Source organism: Gobio gobio (assembly GCF_949357685.1).
Source record: "Gobio gobio genome assembly, chromosome: 14".
Lineage (NCBI taxonomy): Eukaryota > Metazoa > Chordata > Actinopteri > Cypriniformes > Gobionidae > Gobio > Gobio gobio.
The window spans coordinates 30,820,778-30,848,383 of NC_137107.1; the positions used below are offsets into that span (position 1 = coordinate 30,820,778).

General features: G+C 38.1%; 1 protein-coding gene across 4 annotated transcripts in view; it reads right to left on the reverse strand.

The window, feature by feature from the left end:
• tnksa (tankyrase, TRF1-interacting ankyrin-related ADP-ribose polymerase a) overlaps positions 1-27,606 on the reverse strand; it is a 127,453-nt gene that overhangs the window by 86,296 nt on the left and 13,551 nt on the right. For 2 of the 4 annotated variants that reach the window (XM_079835266.1, XM_079835269.1), the window contains exon 3: positions 17,927-18,022. The exons of the other annotated variants lie outside the window; for them this stretch is intronic. In XM_079835266.1, coding sequence (XP_079691392.1) covers positions 17,927-18,022 — 96 coding nt within the window. The remainder of the gene's footprint in view (positions 1-17,926; positions 18,023-27,606) is intronic. 4 annotated transcript variants of the gene reach the window in all.

Sequence of the window (27,606 nt, forward strand, 5' to 3'; positions counted from 1 at the left end):
CATTCAGATCCGACTCGCTCAGACTTTCTCTTCGTTTGCGCAGCCCCCGCTTCTTCTGACGGGTTTTAGCTTGTTTACTGCTGACTGCTTTGTGTGCCGGTGTACGAAGGCGATCCGGCCCTGACACCGCAGGCGTTCTGAGCTGTGGGCACAGAGGACCTATTTAACATTTCTGGCTTTAGGGAGCCTCCCTGCATAACCCTAGATCAACTATACGCACCATGCCGCTTGCTAATCTGTTCGTTGCTCCTCAGAACTGTCAGGGAAGCCAACAGCACCTGCCCGGAAACAGGCAGCTTTCCCAGAACAACCAATACGTGTCCGGCACCCTCAAATACGCTGTGGCTCCTGCCGCAGACTCTGTGTGTGCGAGTGTCTGAGGCGAGCATGAGCTGAAAAGACTGAACCAGCACCTCCCTCTGGGAGCTAATCATAATAACAATGTGAACACTTACTGGGCTATGACTTCCTTAAGAGATGCCATTTGTATGCAGGGCTACAGACATCTCATTTAAGGCTTTGCATTTAAGGTCTAAATCGTTGATTTACACACAAGCAAGGTGGCAAATTACGGTCTAAACATCTGTGTGTCGCCATTCTATCTGTAGCCACTAGTTTGACACCTTCCTAATAGATAGTACTGAAAAAAGGACTAATGAAAGCAAACTGATGGAGTGGCGTGCACCAAGTCTGAGGGTAGGAACCAGCAGGATACAATTTGTGTGCATGGTTTCTAAGCCTTTTATTTTGTCAGCCTGATATTTGTCCAAAAGCTCACGCTGAGACTTACCCACAGGGGGGCAGTGTGAGTCCCACGGCACACGTCTCTGCCACACTAATGCTCTTTAAATCTCACATTTTACGTAGACACAAGCGAGCAAAAACACACAAACACACAGCATTCCTACTGGCTCCTTCTGTAAACACAGCAAGAACCTGATTTCAGATCAGTGGGTAATTAGCTGCTATGCCGCTAGAACTTGGAAAGGTTTCAAATGAAAATCAAAGTCTGTGTATCATCACAGTCTGACATTAAATGTTGTTTTCCTTATGTAAGATAAGAAATACTGCAGTATATAGGTTACGGTAATGTGAACTGGCAGTCTGGGCTCTTTACGTTAATGATATCCTCGCAATCTATAACTGACCTTGGCTAATCTGGACATCAAATGAGATCTGCGCTACACAAGCATGTACTGTCAGGATCAATAAGACTTCGCACGTATATAAACCGAATCTGGGCTAATCTAGCAGGAATCTGCAAGAAGAGGAAGATAAAAGTCAGCAGTACAGGAAATCCAGGTATAGAACCAAATTTGAAATGCGGAAAATAGGAGTGGAAATCGTTAGGCACCTCAAGACATGTCCATTTTTCCAGCAAAAGCACAGAGGTGGTTCTGCATAAAATCTGCACTGAAATACTATATATGTCTAGGGGTGGAGCGATTCAAATTACTCACGGTTCGGTTTGTATCGTGGTTTTAGGGTCATGGTTTTGGTATGTGCTATGTTCAGGGAATTTAGGTCTAATAAAAAATAAAAAAAAAGAACAAATGATCAAACTACAAGCAACAGCACAAATACATACAAGCAAAGATGCATATAAAATAAACAGTGCTTTTCGGGTATCTAACAGTAGTTTTCAGGTACAGAAATTGTACAACATTGCATATTATAATCTTCACTGTATAAATTAAATAAAGATTGATCATTAATCAAGTTACAAAAGTTATTCAGTCAAGAGCAGTGAGTGATTTCTTTGTCATTTGTTCAGACTTATTCAGACTCACGCTGGGATTGGTGTAAAATCAACATCATCGTTACCGTCTTTACATTGTGTACAATTGCTGAGCTTTAGAAAGCCTCCAGACGGAGCTGAAGATCAGTTATGGTAATGGACGTTTAGCTTCCGAAATACACGCTGTACGCGGTAGACCAATCACAACAGACTGGGCCATCTGAGCAATCAGAGAAGAGAAGGCTCGTGGAAAGGAGGGATTTAGAGAGACTGATTCATCCATCGAGTCGTTTGAGAATCATTGAACATTGTGGTGATGTTCAATGTATATTATGAGAAAATGAAACTGTTTTTTGACCTTTGATGCATGTAAACCTGTTGTTGGATACCTCCGAAACTAAATTAGGAAAATGTATAATAGCATAATAGGGGCACTTTAAAAGAAAACTCACAAATAAAATTAGCCATTATAAAAACTAGGGATGAACTGAAATGTAAATTCTGGGCCTAAAACGAAAATTGTGATGCACTTTAATATATTAATATTAAATGTATTATTCTTTATTCAGTTTTATGCAACAGAATCAGATTTAACATATTTATTTTTTGACCAATTATCCAAATAATGTATAGTCCTACAAAGCTATTATTATCAGAGCATAATAATAAAAGCAGAGCACAACGTTGCAGGGAGTGGATCAGTGAACGAGAGGGTAGCATCATTTTACCAGCGTTGCCCAGCACGGCTATCCCACACCATGTTACACCACAGTAGGGCTAGTGCAAACAGAAACAAAATATAAATTTCATATCCGTTTGTTATTTGAGCGGACTTTGCATTGCTAGCCTGAGCGGTACATGAGTGGAGCATTCGCATGGACCTTGAGCAACTGAGCTCCACACATGCATAGAGCAGAATATTGAGCAGAGCGTCACAGCGCGCAATGATAACGGCTAGAGAGAGAGTGAAACCTGAGCGATAAACACTGAGGGGCGGCATATATTTTCGGCTGCTTTTCTCTTTCGGACAAAAACTGCCGGCTGAAATTTCGGTGCATCCCTAATAATAACCTAGCATTACAAATGGTTACGTAAATAACCAGATTCTTTAATTATCAAAAATTCTTATGAATTTGCATAATTGAATCAGTTCAGTGGATCAACTTTTCTCCAACTCCTTGCAGAAAAGATGTCGTTGTAGTGCTCTTTTAGACTTCTGCTAGAAATATAAAGATTAACAATGAACGAATCTTTGCCTGCTTGACGATAAAATCTTAATAGGAATAGGAAAATTGCAACTCAGAGACTCATCTCACACCAGTCTGGCCGGACAGACAGAGGGGCTGATTACACTGATTTAACAGCCCAGTGTCCAGTGAAGAGGATTGATCAGCTTTATACGCCCACAAGCAAGCTCTGACCATTAAGCGAAGTAATTAATTAAAGTTAATGTTGCCTCAGATATCCCTCTTTGTAAAATGGCTCTGTGAACTCCCATTATCGAAGCTCGCCTGGGTGCTTTATCAGCAAAAATTAATGAGTTTTTCTGTTTTTTCCCCTAAAGACAGCCACAGGAAATGTGTTTTTATCAAAGAAAATTTAACAGCTGTAAAACACTAGAGGAAAAAAAAAATTATAAAATGGAGCTGGGAGAGTACATTTAGACATGATCAGAGTAGAAGAGAATTGAGACAGCAGTCATTGAGCAGCAAAAACATCATGCTAAACACTAAAGACATGCATTCTCTCGTTACATCCATGCTTTTGTCAGATGCTTTTATCCAAAGCGTCTTACAGTGCATTCAAAGTATACATTTTAATAGTATGTGGTTCGGTTGTGGTTTTGCTTTGAGCTAAGATCCTTACTAAAGTTTGAATAAAATTCAGATCAATGATACTTTAAATGTTCAGGTCTTTGCACGAAGCATCTAAGCATAATGATTGTGAAGTGGCTGTAAGCTGCATTCAAAACAAGGTCTTTGCGTTGCATTAAGAGCACTGAAGGGAAACAAGGTATACAAGAAAATAATAAATTACATTTGGATTTCAGTCCATGAGAGGGACTTAGTGGCTGGGCTTCTGGGTGCTCTTTAATACTGCAGTCAGGAGTGTATAATTCAGGGGAGCATTAATTATTCAGAGATAAACAGACTCTCTTGATCTGAAGCTCCACAGGTGGGCTGAAAAAAGATCTGACACTGGTCCTACAGCTCATGGGTAAAAATGAGATATGTCTCAGTCTGAGAAACACACCAAATTCCCAAGTTACAAACATTTCAGATGAAGGAACTTCCTCGGTTATGGGTCTTATCACCAGAGCCTAGTATTCCAGTTCAACCATTCAGAACCATCTGTTAACAGAAATAAATGAAATTGACATTATCAGTCTGTGAAGATGAATTGTTCTGTTCATGTTTGGATGTATGTATGGATTATGTGCTCGACACAGGTCAAATGTTACAATTAGGTCAAGAGCAGGGGTATCCAATCTGCTCCTGGAGGGCCACTGTCCTGTAGGGTTTAGTTCCAACCCCAATTAAACACACTTGAACAAGCTGATGTCTTACTTGGCATACTAGAATCTTCCAGGCAGCTGTGTTGAGGCAAGCTGGAGCTAAACTCTATAGGATAGTGGCCCGTAGGACCGAGTTTGGACAACTCTGGCGTAGAGGCTCACGATTTACAGTTCTTAATATGCTGTAACCAAACACAACCTGTAAGGTCTTTGCATCAGACGTACACGGGGGATGAAAGGGATTATCTGACCCACCCAGCAGGGCACAGGCTATGGATCAATTGCTAGATCTAATTGACTGGGAAGAGACTGCCTGCATGCAACCAAAAAGTAAATCTTATAAATAAAACTGCAGCCGGTTTTATTTTCCTGCTTAAATCCTGGCGGGGGAGAGGCAAGATATTATGCTGAATAGATTAAGCAAACAACCCCTCTTATACTCTGGTGCTAAGAGCACTTCAAGATGTTTGCGCTACAGATTTTTTGTGTTGCAATGCATCACAGGGCTCTTAAAACAGCTTGAGAAATTTTCGATTCATATTGGGAACGCTCATAATAACATGGATAGCAAAGGCAAAAGCCTAGAAAAAAAGGGCAGCAATATATACAAGAAAAACAATCAAACAGGATTTACCTTGGATTTAGAAATGGAACTGAAGAGAGCTGGATGGAACTGAAAGCACATTGGTGAGGAAATAAACTTGGGGATTTGTTCTGTTTGCTCTTGAAAAGCAAAGAAATACCTGACGTTCTCACACATTTCATGTCCGTATTTTCAACTAAACCTAGTGGTAAAGTTGGGAGATATGATCCAAAAAAGCATATAAAAATCACAATATAGTTATTTAGATGGAAAAGTATTATATATTACATAATCAAGTGGCAATGCCTAATGTTTGGGGCTGCACCTCAATTTGATTAATTTGGAACATGGAGGCAAGCCAAAAGGATTCTTATAATGTGTTAAAAACAGAAGACAGAAAACAATACATTTGAAAAATGTTTGAATGACATTCCTGCGATTGCAATGTTCCATCGTCATATCACCCAGCTCTACCTAGTGATCATCACCTGAGAGCAGTGGACCACAGATGATGTCCTGACAGGCTGTAAAAATGGCTGAGGCGGTTTACGTGACGCCAAGCAGCAGTTCAGGCCCGGCCATCTGTCCTCTCCAAGTGAAGACCAGGCTGGACGTCAAGACATCATGCAAGCAACCAGAAGGTTCTCAAACAATAAAATAAAGCAGTGGTGCAGAAGAACTATGCTGATTTCTGGTTTATTGTGTTCTGCATTTGTACTCCGGATCCTGAGTAATGAGCAGTCAAGTGTCTGCTGTGAGATAGGTGGACGGATAATTATGTGACAGTGCATCCATCCCTCTGTTTTACAGGTAGGGGAATTGACTTGAAATACTTCTGGGAAGCTGACAAATCCTGCAGTGACATATACAACAGCATTTTGTAATTATTTCATGCAGCCTTCATGGCCTCCTATTATTTAAAGACGTAAATTAAATACTTAAAAAAGTTATCACACAGCCATACTATTTAAATTAAAAGGTAAAAGGTGTTTAAAAAGTTGAGAAAGAAAAAATAAAGACGAGCCTCAGAATCCAAGATCCAAGCCTTTTCCCTCCATTTCCCTTTATCTATATTATTTTTATCCAAAATTTTCTTGTTTGTATCTTTCTACACTGCTGTTCAAAAGTTTGAGGTCAGTAAGATTTGTTTTTCTATTAAGTTCTATTAAACTTCTATTAAGCAAAACTGTATTAAATTGATTAAAAGAAAGAGAGTAAAACAAAGACATTGTAACAAAAGTGTGTTAATGTTATTAATCAAATAAATCACGGTTTCCACAAAAATATTAAGCAGCACAACTGTTTTACATTAATAAACATGAATAAAAATAAGAAATGTTTTTGGAGCACCACATCAGCAATAGAATGATTTCTGAAGGATCGTGTGACACTGAAGACTGTAATGATGCTGACAAATTTACAGGAATAAATGGAATGGAAAAGTGTTAAAATGGAAAACACGTAATTTAAAAAGTACATAATAAAACTTAATAATATTTCACAATATTACTCTTTTTCCTGTATTTTTGATCAAATAAACAAAGCCATGGTGAGAATAAGAGACTTCTTTCAAAAACAAATAAACTCCAAAACTCTTGAACGGTAGTGTATATTCAGAAATTAAATAAAATAATAATAATAAGAAGAAACCTACTACAAATTACAATGAATTTAAAATAAACTTAAGGATAGCCCAAAGCACAAACATATAAAAAATAAACAGCAAAAGACTAATTAAAATGATCAACAACAACCATCTTGAAAAATCTCTGAATAAATTAACTAAAGAAACAGGGCTGGACTGGGGCTAAAATTCGGCCCTGGCAAATCCAGCCCATCCGGCCCATGAGTTCCTCTTGAATGTTTTAACTGGGGTTAGGGCCTTAAAGGTCCCGTTCTTCGTGTTTTTTTGAAGCTTTGATTGTGTTTACAGTGTGCAATATAACATGTGTTCATGTTTCGCGTGTAAAAAAACACAGTATTTTTCACACAATGTACTTATCTGTGTACCACTGTTTTCACTGTCCTAAAAACGGCTGGTGATTTCCTCTTTCTATGAAGTCCCTCCTTCAGAAATACGTAACGAGTTCTGATTGTGCCAGCGCTTACCGTGTTGTAATTCGACCGCAGCTTAGCGCACGTGCCAGCAGTTCATGTGTTGTGATTCGACAGCAGCTTAGCGCATGTTGGAAAGGTCACGCCTCTTAACGGAGAGATGTATGCGTTCAATAATCTCTACAGCGTCCCTGGGAAAGCCAAACAAAGGTGATTTGACTCCTGGATGAAAATAACAGCGTCTCGACGACATGGCGATAAACACACTCAACGCAACAGTTCCTTTTCTCCACGCGACCGTCCGCTTCTCCACGTGGGACAGCAACAAGACCGCGCCCCCTTTTTCGCGTTTCTTTGTGGGCGGAGGTTAGTCTGTTCTACTGCTCTACTGACGTAATTAAAGAAGGAAGTACCAGGATGTAGTCCAAGCCAGCCGTTCGCTGTAGGCTTTGAAAGGGAACTTCTGTTAAATAAAATATCTCGCTTGGCATTGAACTTTGAGCTTTATAATTTTACAGGTATTATTTATGCTCTAACAGCAACATTACACACTAACTAAAGTTTGAACAATGGGATCATGCGGAATGGGACCTTTAAATTGGAGTAAGAAATAAATCTAGGACAGGGACAACTAATGATGGTAATTATCGAATTTACTGCAAATGCAGATAACAAACGTAATATTGCACTTTTGTCACACAGAAATGCACTTGACAGTAAACCATTGATTTTGAGCTAGGATACATTAAAGTGAATTTACTGCTTTTAAAATCTGTCATCATTTACTCACTCTCATGTCGTTCCAAACCTGTATGACTTTCTCTCTTCCGTGAAACATACAAATATATTTTGAAGAATGTTGGCAACCAAACCATATAGGCTATACCATTGAATAGCCTATTGTATGGACAAAAAAGACTCAAATGATTTTCTTTTATGTTACACAGACAGAAATTCATTGAGGTTTGGAATGACATTAGGGTGAGTAAACGTTCACATGTTTTGGTTGAACTACCCCTTTAAAAACAATAAAAAAATGTTCGAGAGTTAACACCTAATTTATGTAACACACTGATATGATATCTATCTTTCATGAGGTTCTCGTTGAAATAACATTTAGTTAAATTTCATTAGATCTATAAAAAGTTCATAAAACATTTACAGAGAAAAAAGCTTTGTCCTTAAAGGGATAGTTCACCCAAAAATGAAAATTGTGTCATCATTTACTCACCCTCAAGTTGTTCCAAACCTGTATGAGTTTCTTTGTTCTGCTGAACACAAAAGATATTTTGAAGAATGTTTGTAACAAAGCAGATAGAGCAACTATTGACTACCATAGTATTTTTTTTCCTACTATGGTAGTCAATAGTTGCTCTATCTGCTTGGAGATTCCCCCCTTCTATGTAAAAAGCACTTTGAATGAGTGCCTAGAAAAGCGCTATATAAATGTAATTAATTATTATTATTAATGCATGGGATCCAGGCTTTAAAGCTGTTTTGTTGAATTATAATTTAATTACCCTACACTCTAAAAAAAAAAAAAGGGGTTCTATATGGCACCAAAAATGGTTCTTGGCTCGTAATGATAGGGGAACCTTTTTTAGTGCTATATAACACCAATTTTGGTGCTTCATAGGTGCTATATAGCACCTTAGTCAAAGAACCGGTGAAGAACTTCTGAAGAACCGCTGAAGAACCACTGAAGCACCAAAATTGGTGCTATATAGCACTAAAAAAGGTTCCCCTATGATTACGAGCCAAGAACTATTTTTGGTGCCATATAGAACCTTTTTTTTTAGAGTGTAATGACATTTTAACTGAGTTTAACTGTAGGTCAGTTTCATTTAACTGTATGGGCATGGTAGTCACAGGTAAAATCATGCTCCTTATTACCATAGGTATATGGTTTAGAAAATAAATAAATAATAAACTATTGAATTTGGTTGTGCTAGAGTGACAAGTTTGTAGTTGTGTGTATTGCTATTTTCCAATTTACCTTGTGATGTATTTACATGGTCGCGGCTGTTTTCAGCTGATTCACCACAGAACCTTTAATGTTCCCATATCACACGATTGTATTAAACAACATTCAGAGTCAAAGTGCCGATTCATCACTTCATAGAGCAGCAGAAACGCAGCGCACGTTCGTCGGCGGCAGCGCTGTTGCGCATACCGTATATTCGCCTTTTGCAGTTTCATGCGCCCAAATTTTTAAACAGCGCCTAATATGGACACAGTCTATGGAGAAGGGAAGGTCTCTCTCGCTTTGGCCTGTAAATTCAGAAGACAAACCAATGGGCTGCTGTCCCTGCATGATGGGCCAGTCGGTGGCAAAAAATTAAATAAATAAATAACCTTGTATCGGCCCCAAAGTGCGTCGGCCCACCGGGAAAATGCCCGGTATGCCAGATTACCAGTCCAGCCCTGTAAAGAAATGGTACAACAACAAAATACCAGAGACTGCAACAAAATTACACAAACACATTGACAAGCTTTGGTGAGATACGTTTACCTTGGGTTGTTTCGTCAAGTGTAGAGTTTAAATGCAGCAGATATAAGATATGGGCCACTTTTAAAAAGATGTAGCCTGGTCATCAACAAAATCAGATATAGCTAGTCAACAAATAATAGTTGGTCATCAATACCTGCAGAGTAAATGCAGCATGTGTTCAAATGTGCACAAAAAAAGTTTGTGCTTTTAAGGGTAGAGCGGAATGATGAGATTCTAGAGAGAAAGCAGTCAGCCGGGAGGAGAACATAGATCCACAGCTGCATCCAGGGCTGGAGTGGGGCCCATTTTCAGCCGGGAGTTTATTGCCCATGACCAGCCCCCAATAGATCACATCCCACCACCCACGTTTTTTGTCATACGTTTCAACAGGAATGTACAGAAAAATAACGTACTACAATTTTTTTTTAAACAAACATTCTACAATTAAACTTATTAAATACAAATGTAAAAGGTCAAATAAATTAAAATGAATATCAGACAGCAGTATATGGATTAGACTGTGCTCATCTATAAAATTTCATGTTACACCACTGTATACAACTTTGATATTGTCTTGATGGGATATCTTGATCGTCTTAGATTTACTCTTTCTCTCTGGATATGAACGCGCGTGTGTGTGTGTATGTGTGTGAGAGAGAGATTGAGGATGTGCACTACCTGCCAATTTGAGAAGTTGACACTTTTTAATGCATAGCATAAACTGATGTGTGATTAGTTAATTCAATTATCAGTCAGTCACACAAATGTAACATGCATTTCCTGCGTGTGTAAAAAATAGAGAGAAAGCAGGGGAAGGGGAAGAAGTTATGAGGCTCGCCTTGCTGTGTGCGTAATATTTACATATGCCATATAGTAATATTTATGAACTCTACAAAGAGCTGTGCGCTCGTATGCGACGGGATCTCGGGTCTATGAGCATCGCTTGCACACGTCTTCACTACTACTAGAACAGCCTGCGATTTGCTGCTTTCAGTGTGTCTCTCATTCAAAATTAACTAGAGACTTGCACTTTCCGCGTTCCGTGTGAAACACTCTGTGTATCGCAAATGGTACCACCAGCCCAAATTATAAGCGGCCCACCAGGAATTCTCCCGATGGTCACTCCGGGCCTGGCCGCATCAATAATCCAACTGATCTGAGACTATCGCCACTTAATTAAACTTGCTATAATATGATTTAACCGCACTTTCTTGAAGGTCAGAGGCATTAGTTTGATCCCTTGAGGATTTAAGCGGACTACATTTGCACAACAGATTCTGTGTAATCCTATTGACTACGACAGCTGGAAAACTAGTGATTTTTTTAAAAGATAAATCTAAAACCGGTAGGCCATTATGATACAATAAAAAGAGACAACAGTTGGATCTGTCATAGCTTAGGCATGCTAATTTATTTAAATGTATGCATACCCACATATTCACCTAGAGTAGAACACGTGACAAAATCTCTGCGGTCATTCAAATTAGACAAAAAAATATGCACTGCACTATCGGTTGGTTTAAACTCATCTGGGAAAGAAATTGGCAAGAATATCAAATGAATTATTTTTCTATTGGATTAAGAAAGTAAACAAGTGAAAAATACTCTGTGCAGCAAGCAAATATCCTACTCCTTCCAAAAATACTGAAAATGACACACAAGGGAGTAGGTCTGGGTTTTCCGGCTATGCTTGCGCTGGGTTTTAAGATCGTCTAGGCCGGGCATGGGTGCGCGGCTATAAGACTAATCTTCTCCCACTCAGTTGAAAAACATTAACTTTGAAAGCAGACTGTGAATGTAATTTTGCAGAAGATTTCAAAAGGGAAAATACTTTCCATTCTTTTTCTATTTGGTATGATAAAAGTCTAAATGGATATTCAAAGCACTGGGTGAGTTGGAAAGTGTCTTCATTGGGGATAAAAAAAAATGACATCAATAGTTCTGCGGAAGAAAAATATCCTAAAAAAAAATGTAGCTCAATAATTCACCACTTAAGGAAATGCCACACTTGAAGTTTGCATAAACAAACTTTTTTTTCTTTCCATACTTCTTTTCCCCCAAGTTCCAGAGGAAACATCATCCAAGACCATCAGTGACTTTGTATTCCCCTTGACATTTTCCATTTTAGACTCTATAGTTCGCAGAGTAATATGACCAACATAAATCCATTTTTTAGATGGAAAGGAACAGACACAGGAAAAGAGACCCCACAACAGTGAGCAATATAAAAGCTCAGAGGTTCTATTCCCTGAGAAAGCATGAGAGAAATAATAGTTAAAAGGGCTCTATTTGAAGTCATGCAGCAGTCCACTACCATACCAATTCAGGTCTATATCTCATAAGAACATTTACTCTGATTTCTTGCACTGTTTTTGTGCTGGAGGGCATTTTCATACTTCAAACATCTTTCCATTACACGCATAAATGTCAGAGTCGTCATTCAGATGCCTCACCCTGGGATTCACTCTTTAAGGACAAGGGTTTTTTTGTGAAATTAAACTTGTATTGATTCAAAATAACTTTGTTTTTATCATGGGAAGTGGGCCCTAATGAATAGCACTTCTTGAAAGTCTATCAAGCAAAACTAAATGAAGCGTTCTGTTTAACATGGCAATAGGATGATACGCCAGCGGCTATTTGATTGTTCCATTCTGAAGTGTTATGAACTAATCTCTGCAAAACAAACAAGCTGAACAAATTTAATTCATAAAGCCTGTAACAACAGAGAAATTTACTCACATCTGATTACAATATAACACCAGGGACGAGGTGAACTCTGACATTTGAGAACGGCCAAACATAACTGATTTAGTTAACAACTGCAATCTCATGCGTCAATTTCAGATTAAACCTACATATGAAATGGATACCTTGAAATGTATCATTTCTCTGTTCCATAGAGGCCTTAACAAGGTCTAAATTTTTCAATCAAGTCTCACATTTCCCTTTTCTGTGTCTCATATTAGAGGTAGTGTCATATTAATCATAAAGCTCACATCTAAACTACATTTAATCACTATCTGGAAGTCGCTCAAAAAAATAATGGTGGAGAACGCGGACAAACATTACATTGATACCACTTAAGACAGTAGTGTTCTGCCAGGAATATTTTCAGTTCTGCACTGGCACTTTTTGTGCAATTCTGGCACTTTTTCTGTTTTACACTAGCCATCAGAAACCACAGACTCTCATACAATCCTCAGCTAAAGTGTGCGGTTCACAAATACATGATAAAATTAGACATTCAAATACAAAATGAAGCTAATAACTTTCCTATCTGAACCATCAGTGTTCTAGAATAAAATGCCTCATCATTCATAGAAAACTATTAGCCTTTAAATAAATGAAAAAAGATAATTGCAAAAACACAAATGAATCAATGTGGAACGCAGCGTGCAGTAATTCATCATTTCGCAAAATGCTACAGTGCAAGTGTGTCTAATGCAACTTAAAGGAACATTTTGTCTTTGTAAGGACATCATATGATGGCAGAGGCATTACCACATGATCAAAGTCAAGCTCAAGGTCCTTCAAAATCTGTCATTCCATAGAGGCAATGGCTCCACATGGGTGTTATTTATGTGTCAAATATAGGCATGAATCAAACTGTCTACTCTGGTGTTCGCAGAAAGCCAGCATTTTCAACCAGGGATCTGTGAAGGCATATGAAGCAATGAATACTAATGACATTTCTAACTATCTGAATGAACATTAACTAATAATCTGCATTACATAACATAATCATTGTAATGGCCCTAATAAAAGTCATTAAGTGTCGCTAAGAACATTACATTTCAATATATAGCTATGCATAGGATATATGCAATTAATTGATTACAAAAGTTAAAACAGCAATATTGTGAAAGATTATAATAAAAAAATGTAAAATGTCATTTACTTGTGATGACGAAGCTGAATTTTCTGAATCACTACTCCAGTCTTCAGTGTCACATGATCCTTCAGAAAGCATTCGAATACGCTGATTTGGTGCTTGAAACATTTCTTATTATTATCAATATTGGAAACAGTTGTGCTGCTTAATATTTTTGTGGAAACAGTGATTTAAAAAAAATGATTTGATGAATAAAAAGTTCAAAAGAACAGAATTTATTTGAAATGGACATCTAAAACACTATAAATTACTTGATCACCTTTGATCAATTTAAAGCATCCTTCCTTGCTTATTATTTTTTTCCTTAAAAAAAATAAAATAAAATAATCTCACTGACTCCAAACTTCTGTTTAATCAAAAATTCTCTTTTTAATTAATTCCTTTGTTTGTTTGTTTTATCAAATCACACTCCAAAAATCTGAAGAATAAGATGACATTTCAATATGGGAAGGGTGGGGTGAAAAGAATCTTGTTATTTCAGTGTTTTGAAAATCTGTGTGATCCTCAGTGTGATTTTTCAATCCTGCCTCACTACCCAGACCCATAACACAAGACCACAGCCAAGACATTTTAATCCCTTTCAAAAAATCATAACTATATTGTTTACAAAGCACCCCTTTGGCACTGCGCAATAACTTTTGCCATGATACAAGCAACTCCAAAAACTGATATAGCCTAAAAACACAACAGATGTACAAAATAAATAGGCTACGGTTTGTGCTGTCTTTCAAAAATTCCTTGCAATAAACAACAAAAACACTTGGCTTAATCGTGCTAAATCTATTTTTAAATTACACTCAACTGTTTATTGGAAAGCCGCCATCCAACAAAAAAACTAACAGGATGCTCTATCAAATTAAGCAGCTGATAAGCAGCTTCAAAGAACCAAACACTTTGGAAAAGTGCAATTTTTGCGTGCAGCTGAACTGACCTAGACAAGTTAATATGCGCGATCATTAAGCTGTAACAACAAGACGGACCTGATGACCCGGAGGTTTATTCTGAAGCTGTTTGAAAAAAATGCAGCTATGCTTACAGATGGTTGGATGGCATTAGACCTCTCACGTATCACCTTTTGGCAGCCATGATGCACAACGGCTAATTCACAATGTAATTTGTGCAAGCAACATTCAAATTATCCAAACAAAAGTCAGAGGAGAGAAACTCACCTCGGGCAAATAAACAACACCATGAATAACTCGGTTCACGTTGCTCAGCTTCTAAGTGAATACTTCAGTTAGTAATTAGGGTTTAGGTTACAAAAAAAAAAAGAAGAAAAGGCTATATGTTGCGTAGTCTGGTATGATATAGCTAACCAACCAGGATTAAGAATGAAATGAATGCTGCACTTCAATATTTCTAGACAGGAGACAGGAGACGGGAGGCAGGGTCAGGTAGCTGGGTAGGAAAAGTGGATCTATAACAATTATCTGTAATACTCCAGAGACTGAAGCTCTGCATTCTGCTCTATTTATACTCACAAAACCAAACACATCACCTCTGTCACTCACACCAGGAGCTGCCATTTATACCTTATCACCTTATTTCTGATTTGTTAGACTGAGAAATGGATGGAAAACATGATTTACATATCATTTCTAATGGTTGCCGCAGTTGCTTTGCAGTTTGCATTGAGTAGTTCTAGAAGACATAAGCACATCATACGCATCTCTCCTATCGACAAATGAATGTGCTCAATCACTTTTGAGACCTGAGAAATGCCCTGATTCATTTGATTTTGCATCTGATGCATGTCATTACAGAACACATTTCAGTTTACATGACGTGAGAAATGATCAACATCGTTATGAGGCCATCTGTTGTATCAATGAAGTCTAATGTCTTTTAATAAAGCTTATATTGATTTCAGAAAGAGAATCGTTTTATATAATGCATCACTTTTCTGTGGTTAGATTGCGTGTTTGTATGAGAGATGAAGAGTGAAATTTTACTATTTTAATACTTGGCAGCAAAATGTATTGTCAGTTCGGAGAATTACCCAGCTGACGGAAGGCTTTCTACATCCCTCGTGTAACTGATGTATTTACCAAACAGGAAATGATGCAACTAAGTGTAAACACAATTGAAATGTGTCTAAGAGGGCCATGTAATAAATCAGTAAAGCCTGATTATACACAAATCTCTGCCCCCAAACAATACAAAGATCAGGGCCAAGCGATGTGACTAGTATGTTATAAAATGTTGTTTAATTTAGATTTTACCAAGAAATGGTACATATATTTCCACAGCTATCAGAGGACAAGACTACTTCACTATTTGGCATGAAAAACATGGCATACTGCAAAAATACGACTTTAAAATATAGAGAATATGTCACAAAATGTAACATATTTCTTTGACTGAAATCAGGGTAAACAATAATGGCAACCGAACAGCAATAGCAGCAAATTAAATGTAATGTTTAAATCAAAATAAAATGCTGTTTCACTAGAACACAAGGAAGAATAATTTTCATTTATATGCTCTAATATAACAATATAGCTATAAACATAACATAGCTATAGGTTATTGAAGTTCCTCTCACTCTACAACAAATCATTTACATTTTATGGTATTCAGAACATAAGAATGAAAAATAAAAAATCTAAAATTCAATCCAAAACCAATTAATTTAAAGTGAAACAGAACAGGCCTTGGGCTCACATAACCTACCTCTCTTATTCGGTACAAATTCAAAAGTTTCCATATCCGCAACATATTTGGATGCTAAACTATTATGTATTATGTAAACTAGGCTTTGCACTTCACCCGTGGCCCAATATCAACGTAAAACATCTTGTGCATACCTTCATATACACAAAAATGTGCGCTGAGAGACACTGCGTTCTGGGTGTACGCTTATTACACAGCGCACGAGAACCAAATTGAGAGACGTGGGTACTTTCGTCTAATTGCACTTCAATATTTTAGTTGGCAATACTTAAAAACACGCAAATTATCAACTTTTGTGACGATGCAAGTGATAGTTCCGTCTATTGTCCCGAGCAATATTCACGCCAGCCTCGGGCCATCAGGCAGACCTTATTGTCGAGGCCTGCAATGTGTGAATCCATGTTCAAGTTGTTTATGCTGCTATTTGCGCATTTAAAACCCTCTGGTCAAAAATTACCGAAACATTTTACGTTTTGAATTTTTTTGCTTCATCGGAATGGGATGACTCTTGGTGACTTTTGTGGCATTAGCTAAGTGAACCCACAAAAAAAATCATGGAGATGATTTGGTTATGTTAAAGGGTCGGAAAAAAAAGAATAACACTTGTCTCTTTCGCGGTCAAAAATGACTGTCATAATGAATAAAATGAATGGGAAATACGCAAAAATACAAAAAATCTGGGAATCTTTTGGTGATACAAACCACAAATCAGCCATGATGCAGAACAAAAAAGTGCACAGCAATGTAGGGGTGACACTCTAAAATATCAAGAGTGCAAAATAGACGCAAAGTTTTGAAATAATTGAAAAATATGTTAGTTTTTTATATATTATTTTCAATGGGGAACTTATATTTTAAGGCTTCGGTCACTTTTGACCACGAAGAAGCCTAGTGTGACCCATGAACGAAGAAGACCAGAGGGTTAAAACTAAACCCCCTATAAATAACAAATTGTTATTTTTAATGGGTCACAGATACTTTGGATCAATTTGATCAATTTAATATAATCTTGTCGGTTGACTGTTGATTGGTCAAAAAGCTTTGGTTTTTGGTTAGTGGAAAACATGAAATTATCATCCCTACTATGCACTTTGTGATCTGTCCTGACAGTGATTATTTTTTATTTCATGATTGAATAAATAGTATAAGTTAATATTACAAACTGTTTCTTCGCATTCATTTTGGATTTATAGTCAGTACTGGGCTCACAGTTTGCATGGGCAACTGTGTGTGTGGATATGTTTGTCCGCCACAACTGAAGACCATTTTTGACCCAGGAAAAGCTCTGAAATTGAGAGAACATCAATCTTGTAGTCAACATTTCAACTGGGTGACTGGGTGAAGAAAAGGAAAGCTGTTTCCATAACGCTGCTTGAAGTGTAGACAATTTTCAGTGATAAACCTTCTCTTACAATAACCGTTTTGTTAATAACTCGATCCGATGGTCTGTGGGCGGGAAAACAAAAATACGGAAGTATAATCTGTAGTTTTCATAAAAGCCCTGAAGTTATCAAAAGTCTGGCGGATTATGTGACAAATAAATGGACATTTTTCAGTCCACATATCAAGAAGAATGAGTAAACATTGTTCATTTACATATACTACCAACACTGTAAGAATACAAAGCAGGTTGAAAATTAGCAAGGTTACACTTTAATGGCCAAACAGTGCATTAAAATCCTCACAATGTAGCTTAACTTGTATTCATAATCTTCAATAGTCGCTGATCCCTACTACAGAGCGAGCACGCAGGCAGAGAAGCGCTCAAGGACAACAACAGTCTCACTTTACACAAACACACCAAACGTGAAGATACAGATGCATAACAATGCTGCTCCATTTCAAAGCTGTGTAGACATAGTATCAGAGTATCAGACAGGGACAAACTGCAGACGTTCAAAGACAAAAACACTGATAAAAGAAAGAAAAAAGAGAGACAGAAAGACTGGGAATGGAGAACATGAGGTTGCTGCACTCACCGGTGAGAACAGCTTTAGCGGACGGGTCAGCCAGGTCCAGGGCAGACTTGCCGTCGGTGTTGCGGATGTTGGGATCGGCGCCGTGCTGGAGCAGAACTGTGCAGGGAAAACACAAGCAGTATCGTAACTCAGGCAGACAGAGGCTGCTGCTGGGGTCGCTCGTACCGCTGACTGGGAGCGCTTGCCTCGGCATGGTGCAGACATAAACACACATCGCGCACCAGCGCACCAGGAGCAGCAGCGAAAACAGCCCGCACGGAAAAACACACACTGCAGTGAGACGGGGGGAAAAAGCCCATGTTACTGAGAGAGAGTCCGACTCAAGGCATGTGACAGGAACTCTGGTATGAGAGTGGAATATCAAAGCATGTCTTTCGATCCTCTCCACGGCCCCCTGAGAGAAAGAAACAGAGGCGACGAGAGCCGTTCGCCGGCGCTCTGCTATTGATACCCAAGTAACACAGAGCACCTAGAGCGAGTAGCGTCTATCAACTGTCTCCAATCCTCTTCTCTCTCCCTCTCTACAACAACATACGCGTGTACTAACGTGTGCCCTAACCCCTCCCTCTGCCCACCCTCTTCAATTCACTACCCTCCTCAGTAACACTTCCACACACCTCGCGCTCCCTAGAATTCATCACACAGATCTGTGGCATCAGAGAGGAATTACACAGAATACTTCATAAAAATGGCCATTTCCATTGCTTCAAATCATAGGGAACGTCCAGGAGCTTGGTACTAATGATTTCAAAATCAATGAATCGACTAATCAGTCTTCAAGAAGACTTGCATTATTAGGCTGATTTGGGTTCACCTGGATCCAATTATTTAATTATTTGTGCAGGGAAAATGTACTGTGCTTTGACGCATTTATTTTACATAATATTAGTTTTTGCATTCCAAAACCATTATCTAAAGAGGAGAGCTCACTCAAAATTGTGTCATCATTTGCATCACCCTAATGTTGTTATAAACCTGTTTGACTGACTGACTGACGGACGGACGGACTGACGGACTGACTTCTGCGAAACACAAAATAAGATATTTTGAACATTTTGGCGACCATTTAGTGACTTCCATTGCATGAAGAAAACACTACATTGAATAATATTTCTTAAAATATCTTCTTTTTGTGTGTGTGTCATAGACCGTAAAAAAATATGGACGACGCGACTTCATTGACTTCCGCTGACCAAAGTTGAAGCTTTCATAGGCCCGCTCACGGCGCTGACATCTTGGGACCGAGTCTGCGCAGTAGCGATCTCGGGACGGGAGTTGCGCAGTAGAGAACAGGAAGTAGAGGCGCGATTATCAAAAGCCCGCCCACACTCTCGCAGATGCAGAACAATTAATTATGTTGGTGTGAAATAAACAGTTATGGAAGTGTAGAAATTAAAGCTAAAGCTCCAATCTCCTCCCAAAAATCCAGAAAAAAAGTCCGTTAGTGCCTCAGTGACAACTTCACTCAGAGAAGCAGTCAATCTCAGCTGTCAATCATGACGTCACACCCCCCGTTTTTATAGCATCAAATAACTCACTAAAACTAAACTTATTTAAAAAACGAACACTTGAAATGAAATTATTGTAATAAAAACTGCCTAAAATGACAGAAACCATCTTTAGGAAACAATTATTTGAAGTGTAATTAAATTATTTAGTGTGTCTCGCGCCCATTCAAATACATGGAGGGGTGGGGTTTAGGAGCTATACTGGGACCGGCCACCGGGGGGCGATCGAGGCACGGAAGCTTCAATTTCTGACTCGAGCACTACAGGCTTGGGTGTGTGTTCACAGATGAAAAAAAGTCATACAGGTTTGTAATGACATGAGGGTGCATAAATGAAGACAGAATCTTAATTTTTGAGTGAACTATCCCTTTAAAAGCACAACACTCATGTCAGGATGAGACAACTTCTCTGAGACACAATTCCTCTGAGAGGTTTTACTGGTAAAGCACTAAAACAAATATAAGAAAAATGATTATACATTGCAGGGCTGGCCGGTATGGCCCAAAAAAATACAGAGATATGGTATATATATATCAGTATTTTCTAGTTTTTTTCTATTTGGATTTTTAATTATTATTATTTCACATCCTGCCAATGTTGTCCTACAATGTTCACATTGAAGGTTATGAAAACAAAAATAGTGACCATGTAGGCTATGCCATATATTATGTGCATTCTAACATTATAACATTGTTACAATATTACAATTCAAAAACAAGTTAAATTCACTAAACTAAAAATGAAAATAAATAAAAACAAAAGCACAGACTAAATGTTAAGTGTTAAGAGGAATGCACATTCACTCATCTGAGCTTAGCAATTATTTCAGCCTACATTTGATTACCCCATTACAATAATCACTTTAGTTACTGCTATCATAAAAATACACTTACTTGTAGGTTTAAAATTCTACATATAGCACATTTAATATCCAACAGCAAATATTTTAGCAAAATGAAGCTATATTTTAGTGCTCCTATTCTATTGCGCTCCATCTGTTTGGCAACAGCGCTCGTTCACTTAAGTCTGTGAAGTTTAGTGGAGAGTGGAGACTTGCTTGCATGAGGCTCCACTCCTGACAGCACAATATAAATATTTCTTTAACTTTCTATTAACATTTACAGATGGAGAATTTTACCTGTGAAATGTAAGATATGTACTGAGGTAAACACCACATCTCAAACGTATTAAATAGTGCAAGTCTCTGTCAGCACATGTAGGCCATCTTTCATCTGACAGGGCAAGCCGCTTTAATCTATACACATTTACTATTTATAGTTTTCACGCAACGTCACACCATTATAGGAACGCCCACCTGGAGGGCAAAACAAGGCTTTCCTCCATTGCTCGCCAGTCATTTTTGTAGTAAGTTTTAATGTAGTGATATTAAAAGACCAAATTCAACATACACCTTATTGATGTTGCATACTTTGTACAGTCAAGCAGATGAACACAGAATATAAATACAACACATGGTGTCTCGTTAAGTGTATTCTTATCGAAAATCATTATAAAAGTCAACGCGTTGGGTTCATATTCTTGGCTCATCTACTCGCCTGCATATAGTAGGCTATGCATCATCAAAAAAGTGTAAACTGAATTTAATCTTTTAATATCACTGTTATAGGGACTTAAAAGGTGGGTTGCACTAATACGAATTCTTTAGCCTGGCGTCGGTTCATCCCGATCAGCCCTTTAATTATAACGGTCTTTCTACATAGGTAATCTGTGTTTAAAATTAAGTGGTGCAACACGACTCCATTTAAAAAAAAAAACAGCCCGGATCAAAAAATCCTTGATTAGCGTTAAACTGTTCTTAATTTAATCCTTATAGGTGCAACTCCCCCTATAAGTGTTTTTCACGTTTTAAAAACGTCCCGCTGTTTTTAGTCATTGAAATACTGCAAAACTGCAGCAGGTGCTGTATATGGATCACAAGTGCCCAAAACTTGTTCTTGTTCACATTGTTTTATAGGTCCCAAGGCATGAAAATTTCATTTTATGAGGTTTTTTAACATTAATATGAGTTCCCCTAGCCTGTATATGGTCCCCAAGTGGCTAGAAATTACAATAGGTGTAAACCGAGTTCTGGCTGTCCTGCTCTGCCTTTGAGAAAATGAGAGCTCAGACGAGCAATTCTGGAATCTTCCCTGTATGCCGTCATATGGGGAAAGGTAACCTCCCCTTCCTCTGCTTTGCCGGCCCAGAGAATTTGGAGAAAATGGATTGTTTATTTTACTCGCAATGTCAGCACAGGCTTTTACGATATGGATTCGACAGCACCGCCACAATCAGTGAGTAACAGTGTTGCCCCAATGGAAAGCATATTTACACTGTCTGAATTGTTCCCTGTCCCCTATAATAGTGCACTATGTGCCATTCACCATGTAGAAAATAGTTCATGTGTGAACAAGTGACCAATTTCAGCCACATTTTCAACATCTGTGAATGCTTATATCTTCTAAATACAAATTTTGTCATTGTTTTGGAACACACTAGCTAATAGATACAGTAAGGCTAATATATTCATTCTAAAAGCCAAAAAACGTAACTTTGACTTTAATATAAAGCATATCGCATGTTTAGGACAAATTGGATTATGCGCTTTGCGAGCACTCTGTGTTTTTCACTATTTTTCGCTCAACTACTTCCTATATTGTTTATAAAAAATATATTGAACAAACTCGATAGACAGCCCAGCCCTAATACATTGTAAAATAAGTTAGTTGACCTCATTAATCAATGTCTTGGTTGTTTTACAATTTGTCAACCATCATGGTCTATCTTCTCTAAAAAAGAAAAAAAAGATTCCACCAGAGTAGACAATTTCTCAGAGCAGGTTCCACACTTCTGCTAAAAATTGTGATGTATCGTGTTTTTTTGTGTTTTTTTTTTTATTATCTAGATAAAACACTCAACCTCACTAGTTGTCTTATCGGTTTTTTGATGACTAGTCCGGTACCATGACTCATGTTCACTGTTTTTACTGTATTTATAGTCAAATAAAAGAAGCCTTGGTGAGAACAAAAAATATATATTTTTTTAAATCTTACCGACCTCAAACCTTTGAACGATAGTGTTGTTGATGACCATCATGTTGGGACCGACTAAAGCATATGCTTTACAAGAAAGCTGTTCTCAAAACACTACAATGTCAAATCTTTAAAGCCTGTGAAAGAAACAAGTGAAGGAATTCTGGCAAAGAAGCTTGTAACTAAAAAAAGAAGAGCAATCTTGTGTTGTGCGAGTATGATTGTATTGCTATTGCTATGCTGGTGACTCATAGGTCATCCATTTCTCATCAGAAAAACACAGTTTTGACAAGCATTAAACCAGTGTGAAATACACCACTGCATCAAGGGAGGACTCGGGGTTTGATGCGGAAAAATATGGGATGAGGAAAAAGGTTTAGCTAAGTGGGAAGATACAGCTACCATCAGCCCTCTCAGTCAAATTAATATGCACTAAAGGCCCCACAGAGACCACATTTGCATACACTGGTGTCATGAAAGCACTTGAGCGGTGGGCTGCCGTGGGGCGGGTGGGGTTGGAAGTGTCGGCGTGATGCGATGGCGTGATTAAAATTCGCTGGCGTGCTTATGACAGCTTGCCTATCCATCAGACGACAGGCATCGAGGGGACATTTCGGTAACCTCGCTCTGCAGGCGGTCCCCCTCCCTATTAGACGCATCTACGTTGTTGGCATGCTTATACATACTAGAGGGTCAATAAAACAATGCTTTTTTTGTCTGGATAGATTAATTTGGAGGCGTATAGTGTTGTCAAAAGTACCGAATTAGGTACCATGTCGGTTCTGAATTTTTTTCAATTTAGCCAATCACAGACATATCTGATGAGCACGCGAGTACAATGGCCAATCAGGGGTGTTTACAATGCGCTCAACAGCTTCAAAGCATCACTTTTTTTTATTTCAGTACCGACTTCTGTATTTTTGACAACATTAGCGGCATATCAGCATGATACAAATGTTCAGGTACAAAAATTATTTTATAATGAAGAAAAGAGCTTTGTTGCAAAGGAAACATGATTAAGTAGCTTAGCTAAATTTAAATCAAATTAAATTGTCATGTGGTCGACTAACATGCAGAAACATGCAGAAATATAAATATAAAACAAAAAAATAGAGAGATAGAGGACCCCTCCAGACCCTGCATGACTTTGTCAAGAGAAATAAGATTTTGATAAGATTATTAAGACTTAAAATATCAGGTCATTTGACTTCATGACTTAATGTCATTTGGTGCAAGTGCCAAAACATATTTATGAATGATTAATTCCTGATATACGTATAAAAAAAAAAGTACAATTAAAGGAGACGTGGTGAATGGAAATGCACTTTCACTCACTGACAGCAAATGGGACTAATGGAACAGTAGAAATGCAGCCGTTATCCTGGTAACCCTTTAAACAAAGCAGCTGCACTGCTTTCTGTTTCTTAACAGTATGACATTGTTGAATGAAGTCGTTGTTTTTGTTTGTTTTTTTTGCACACAAAAAGTATTCTTGTTGCTTCATAACATTAAAGGTTGAACCACTGTAGTCACATGGACTATTTTAACGATGTCTATACTACCTTTCTGGGACTTGAAAGTGAACGTTATGTTGCTGTCTAAGTGGGGTTCATTTCGATCACTGATAGGTCTCAAAAAACGAGTACTCGTAAAAGGGGGCGAGGCATGTCCGTCATGGAGATATGAAAATATTATGTTACAAACATTTATGTTGACGAATACAAACATGACATGAAAACATGAACATATGACTAATAACTGCTAGATTATGATGCATCAATGTTATTGAAAAAGAAACATCTAAAAACGAAATGACCGTCTCAAATAACCCAGTCAATATCTGGCATTGCATTTGAGTTGAAACTGAATAAACACCACCTTGCAGAGCTTTGCTAGCGGGTTAATAAACCAAACGCAATATTAGATATATTAGATTAATCTTTTATATACGAATGTGCACGTGAACTTGACCATGATAGTTTTTTTACAGGCAATGGTTTGAAAGGGAAACTCCCATTTTGAATGTGCTCTTCCCTTAACAACAATGCAGACACACGGCAACTAAAGCAGAGAATTTACAACATTCTATTACAATCGTGTTTTCATCATAATGCTATGTATATGACAGATTGCAGGGCTCTACATAGCGACCATTTTGGGCGCATTTGCGCCTGAAAATTACTGCGTGCGACTGCGAAAAAATATTTAGGCGCACCGGTGCGAGTGACCCGATCGCTTCTCATGAATAAATGTATAATACAATCGGAATAAAAACTACAAACACTGACTGACTGAGCAACTGTTACGTTTCGTGCTGCAATCAACTGCTTTTCATGCCTTTTGTCAGCAGAGCATGTGCAAAAAACGTGTGCGACGGACTACACTTCAAAGATTAAATGGTGAAACAACGGTCTATGCGTGAAACGGGTGTGACGCGGCCATGCACTTACCAGACGCCTCGCGCTGATGTTTCTTTGCAGCCAAAATTAACTAGAAATACCACATTTGGATTATCATAAACAAGGTCGGAAATTAACGGGGGCTTGGGGCAAAAATGCCAGCAAAAATAATTTAAAAACGCTCCTGTATGAGTTCTTGATTTAATCTTTATCAGCTGCAGTCCATAACATTAATTGTGTTTAAAAATGACTAGATGCATATGAGTGAGTACATCATGAATCCATTTTCCAAACCGTGTTTTTATCTTACCCTGAATCACTACGGTACACATATAATAAGTGTTTATTCTGACTATTCAATTCCAGTTCGGGTCGCAGCGCTGCGGAGGAGCACAGTCCCTGTGTGACTTGCCATAGACACAAACAGAGAGAAGTAGCTCCGGCTGCAGTGTTCTTCCGCGAGACGCCTGCAGTTATGTTTATTAAGCGCCAGAGAACCTAAAGTTACTGACAGCTATTGCTCCGAGTATTGGCATGATTGCAAATGTGATAAATGTACAAAAAAGTCCAATAGACAAGTTGATATTAAGTTACAACGTTTTAGCCACAATACTGTTTATTTCGTGAAAATCAAAACTACACCAGAACTGTTGCGCATCTCCAAGAGGTTCGATCGAACACAGACTTGACGCCACCTACTGGCTGTTTTATTTTCATATTTATATTTTTCATGGACTTTTTATTTAAAATATAAATATTTTAACTAAGTTTAAGTTTAACTTGTACATAGCCTATTTCTAAATTCAAAAACTTATATTTAAAACAATCATACAACATTATTTACCCATGAGCTGCATTACATCTATGTAAATGTGTCTAAACAGCACTTCAGATGGAGCTGCTGTGCCACTTCTACACTGCAAAGATGGATCTTTTGATGCTGATTTAATTAGACTGGTAACAGTCTGGTTGTGTCTTTTAATGCTCTAACTGAATTTATTGTTTAAATTAACATTTTAAAAACAACTTTTCTATTTTAATTGAAGAAATTGACAAAAGATGATGCATACATTTAATAAGATTATTTAATAATAATGCCCCTGGACATTAATTTAAAGGGACAAAGATAGTCCTGTAATGGGAAAGTTATAATTGGAATGCGTGTTATTGATCAGAAAGTGCTCCTAAATTTTTGACTGTGCTCCTAATTTTTTTTATTTAGGAGCACAAGTGCTCCTCAAGAAAAATGTTAGCGTAGAGCCCTGGATTGGCGCTGCACATCTTGCACATTTTTTTTTAATGATCAAAGTGATTACAGACATCACTGCGTGTTTTCGAAGCCATAATGAGAAACAACTTTATATAAAACATAGGTCTACTAGGGGTGTAACGGTACACGTATTTGTACCGAACCATTTCGGTACAGGGCTTTTCAGTAAGGTGCACGTGTGAACCGAACAGTTCCGAATGCAATCTTTAACAGTTAAAGGGTTAGTTCACCCAAAAATGAAAATTCTGTCATTAATTACTCACCCTCATGTCGTTGGACACCCGTAAGACCTCCGTTCATATTCGGAACACAAATGAAGATATTTTAGTTGAAAGCTGATGGCTGAGAAAGGCTTCACACAGGCCTCCATTGGCATTCAGTACATTCACACTTCCAAGATCCATGAAAGGCACTTAAAACGTCGTTACAAAGTCTATCTCACCACAGTGGCTCTACAATAATCATACAATGCGACGACAATAGTTTTTGTGCGCAAAAAAAAATCAAAATAACACCTTTATCCAACTTGTTCTTGTCTTCCGTGTGCGCCTCCACGACGCATGCGCGAGAATATGACGTAGCGCCGGTGTTCGGGAATCGATGAAATACACACTTAAGCCCCATTTTGAGCACTACGCCGAGACCTAAAGCACGATCAATGTAGAATCCAACAGCTTAGACACGCGCGTCTTCCTCTGCTCGTAAACAAATCGCTTCTGGGTCATATGTCCGAACGCCGGATCTGCGTCATATTCTCGCGCATGCGTCGTGGAGGCGCACACGGAAGTCGAGAACAAGTTGGATAAAGGTGTTATTTTGATTTTTTTTGGCGCACAAAAACTATTGTCGTCGCATTGTATGATTATTGTAGAGCCACTGTGGTGAGATAGACTTTGTAACGACGTTTTAAGTGCCTTTCATGGATCTTGGAAGTGTCAATGTACTGAATGCCAATGGAGGCCTGTGTGAAGCCTTTCTCAGCCATCAGCTTTACACTAAAATATCTTCATTTGTGTTCCGAATATGAACGGAGGTCTTACGGGTGTCCAACGACATGAGGGTGAGTTATTAATGACAGAATTTTCATTTTTGGGTGAACTAACCCTTTAACAGTCGGCTTGTTTTAAGCGCAGAACATACTTCAATCAGAGTTCCCACACCAACATATTAAGTATTCTGTCTATTTTATCACAAAATTCAAATGATAAATGCCGTTTTGACGCTCTTTAATGTGACGTGACTGATTACTGTAGCGGCGCATCAGTTCAAGCGACAGCGCGTGAGTGAACGTGATCATCTCTTCCTAAAGAATAAACATGAATTAATAGCTTACGGTATGTTGAGGATACATTACAACTTACTGAAACAAATATGTGGTGAAACTGAATATGTGGTGTACTAGCTTCTTTGTACAAGTCATTCAGCGTCCACAGTTGTTAGTTCACTAGAGAAATTAACTATTTCGCTAAAT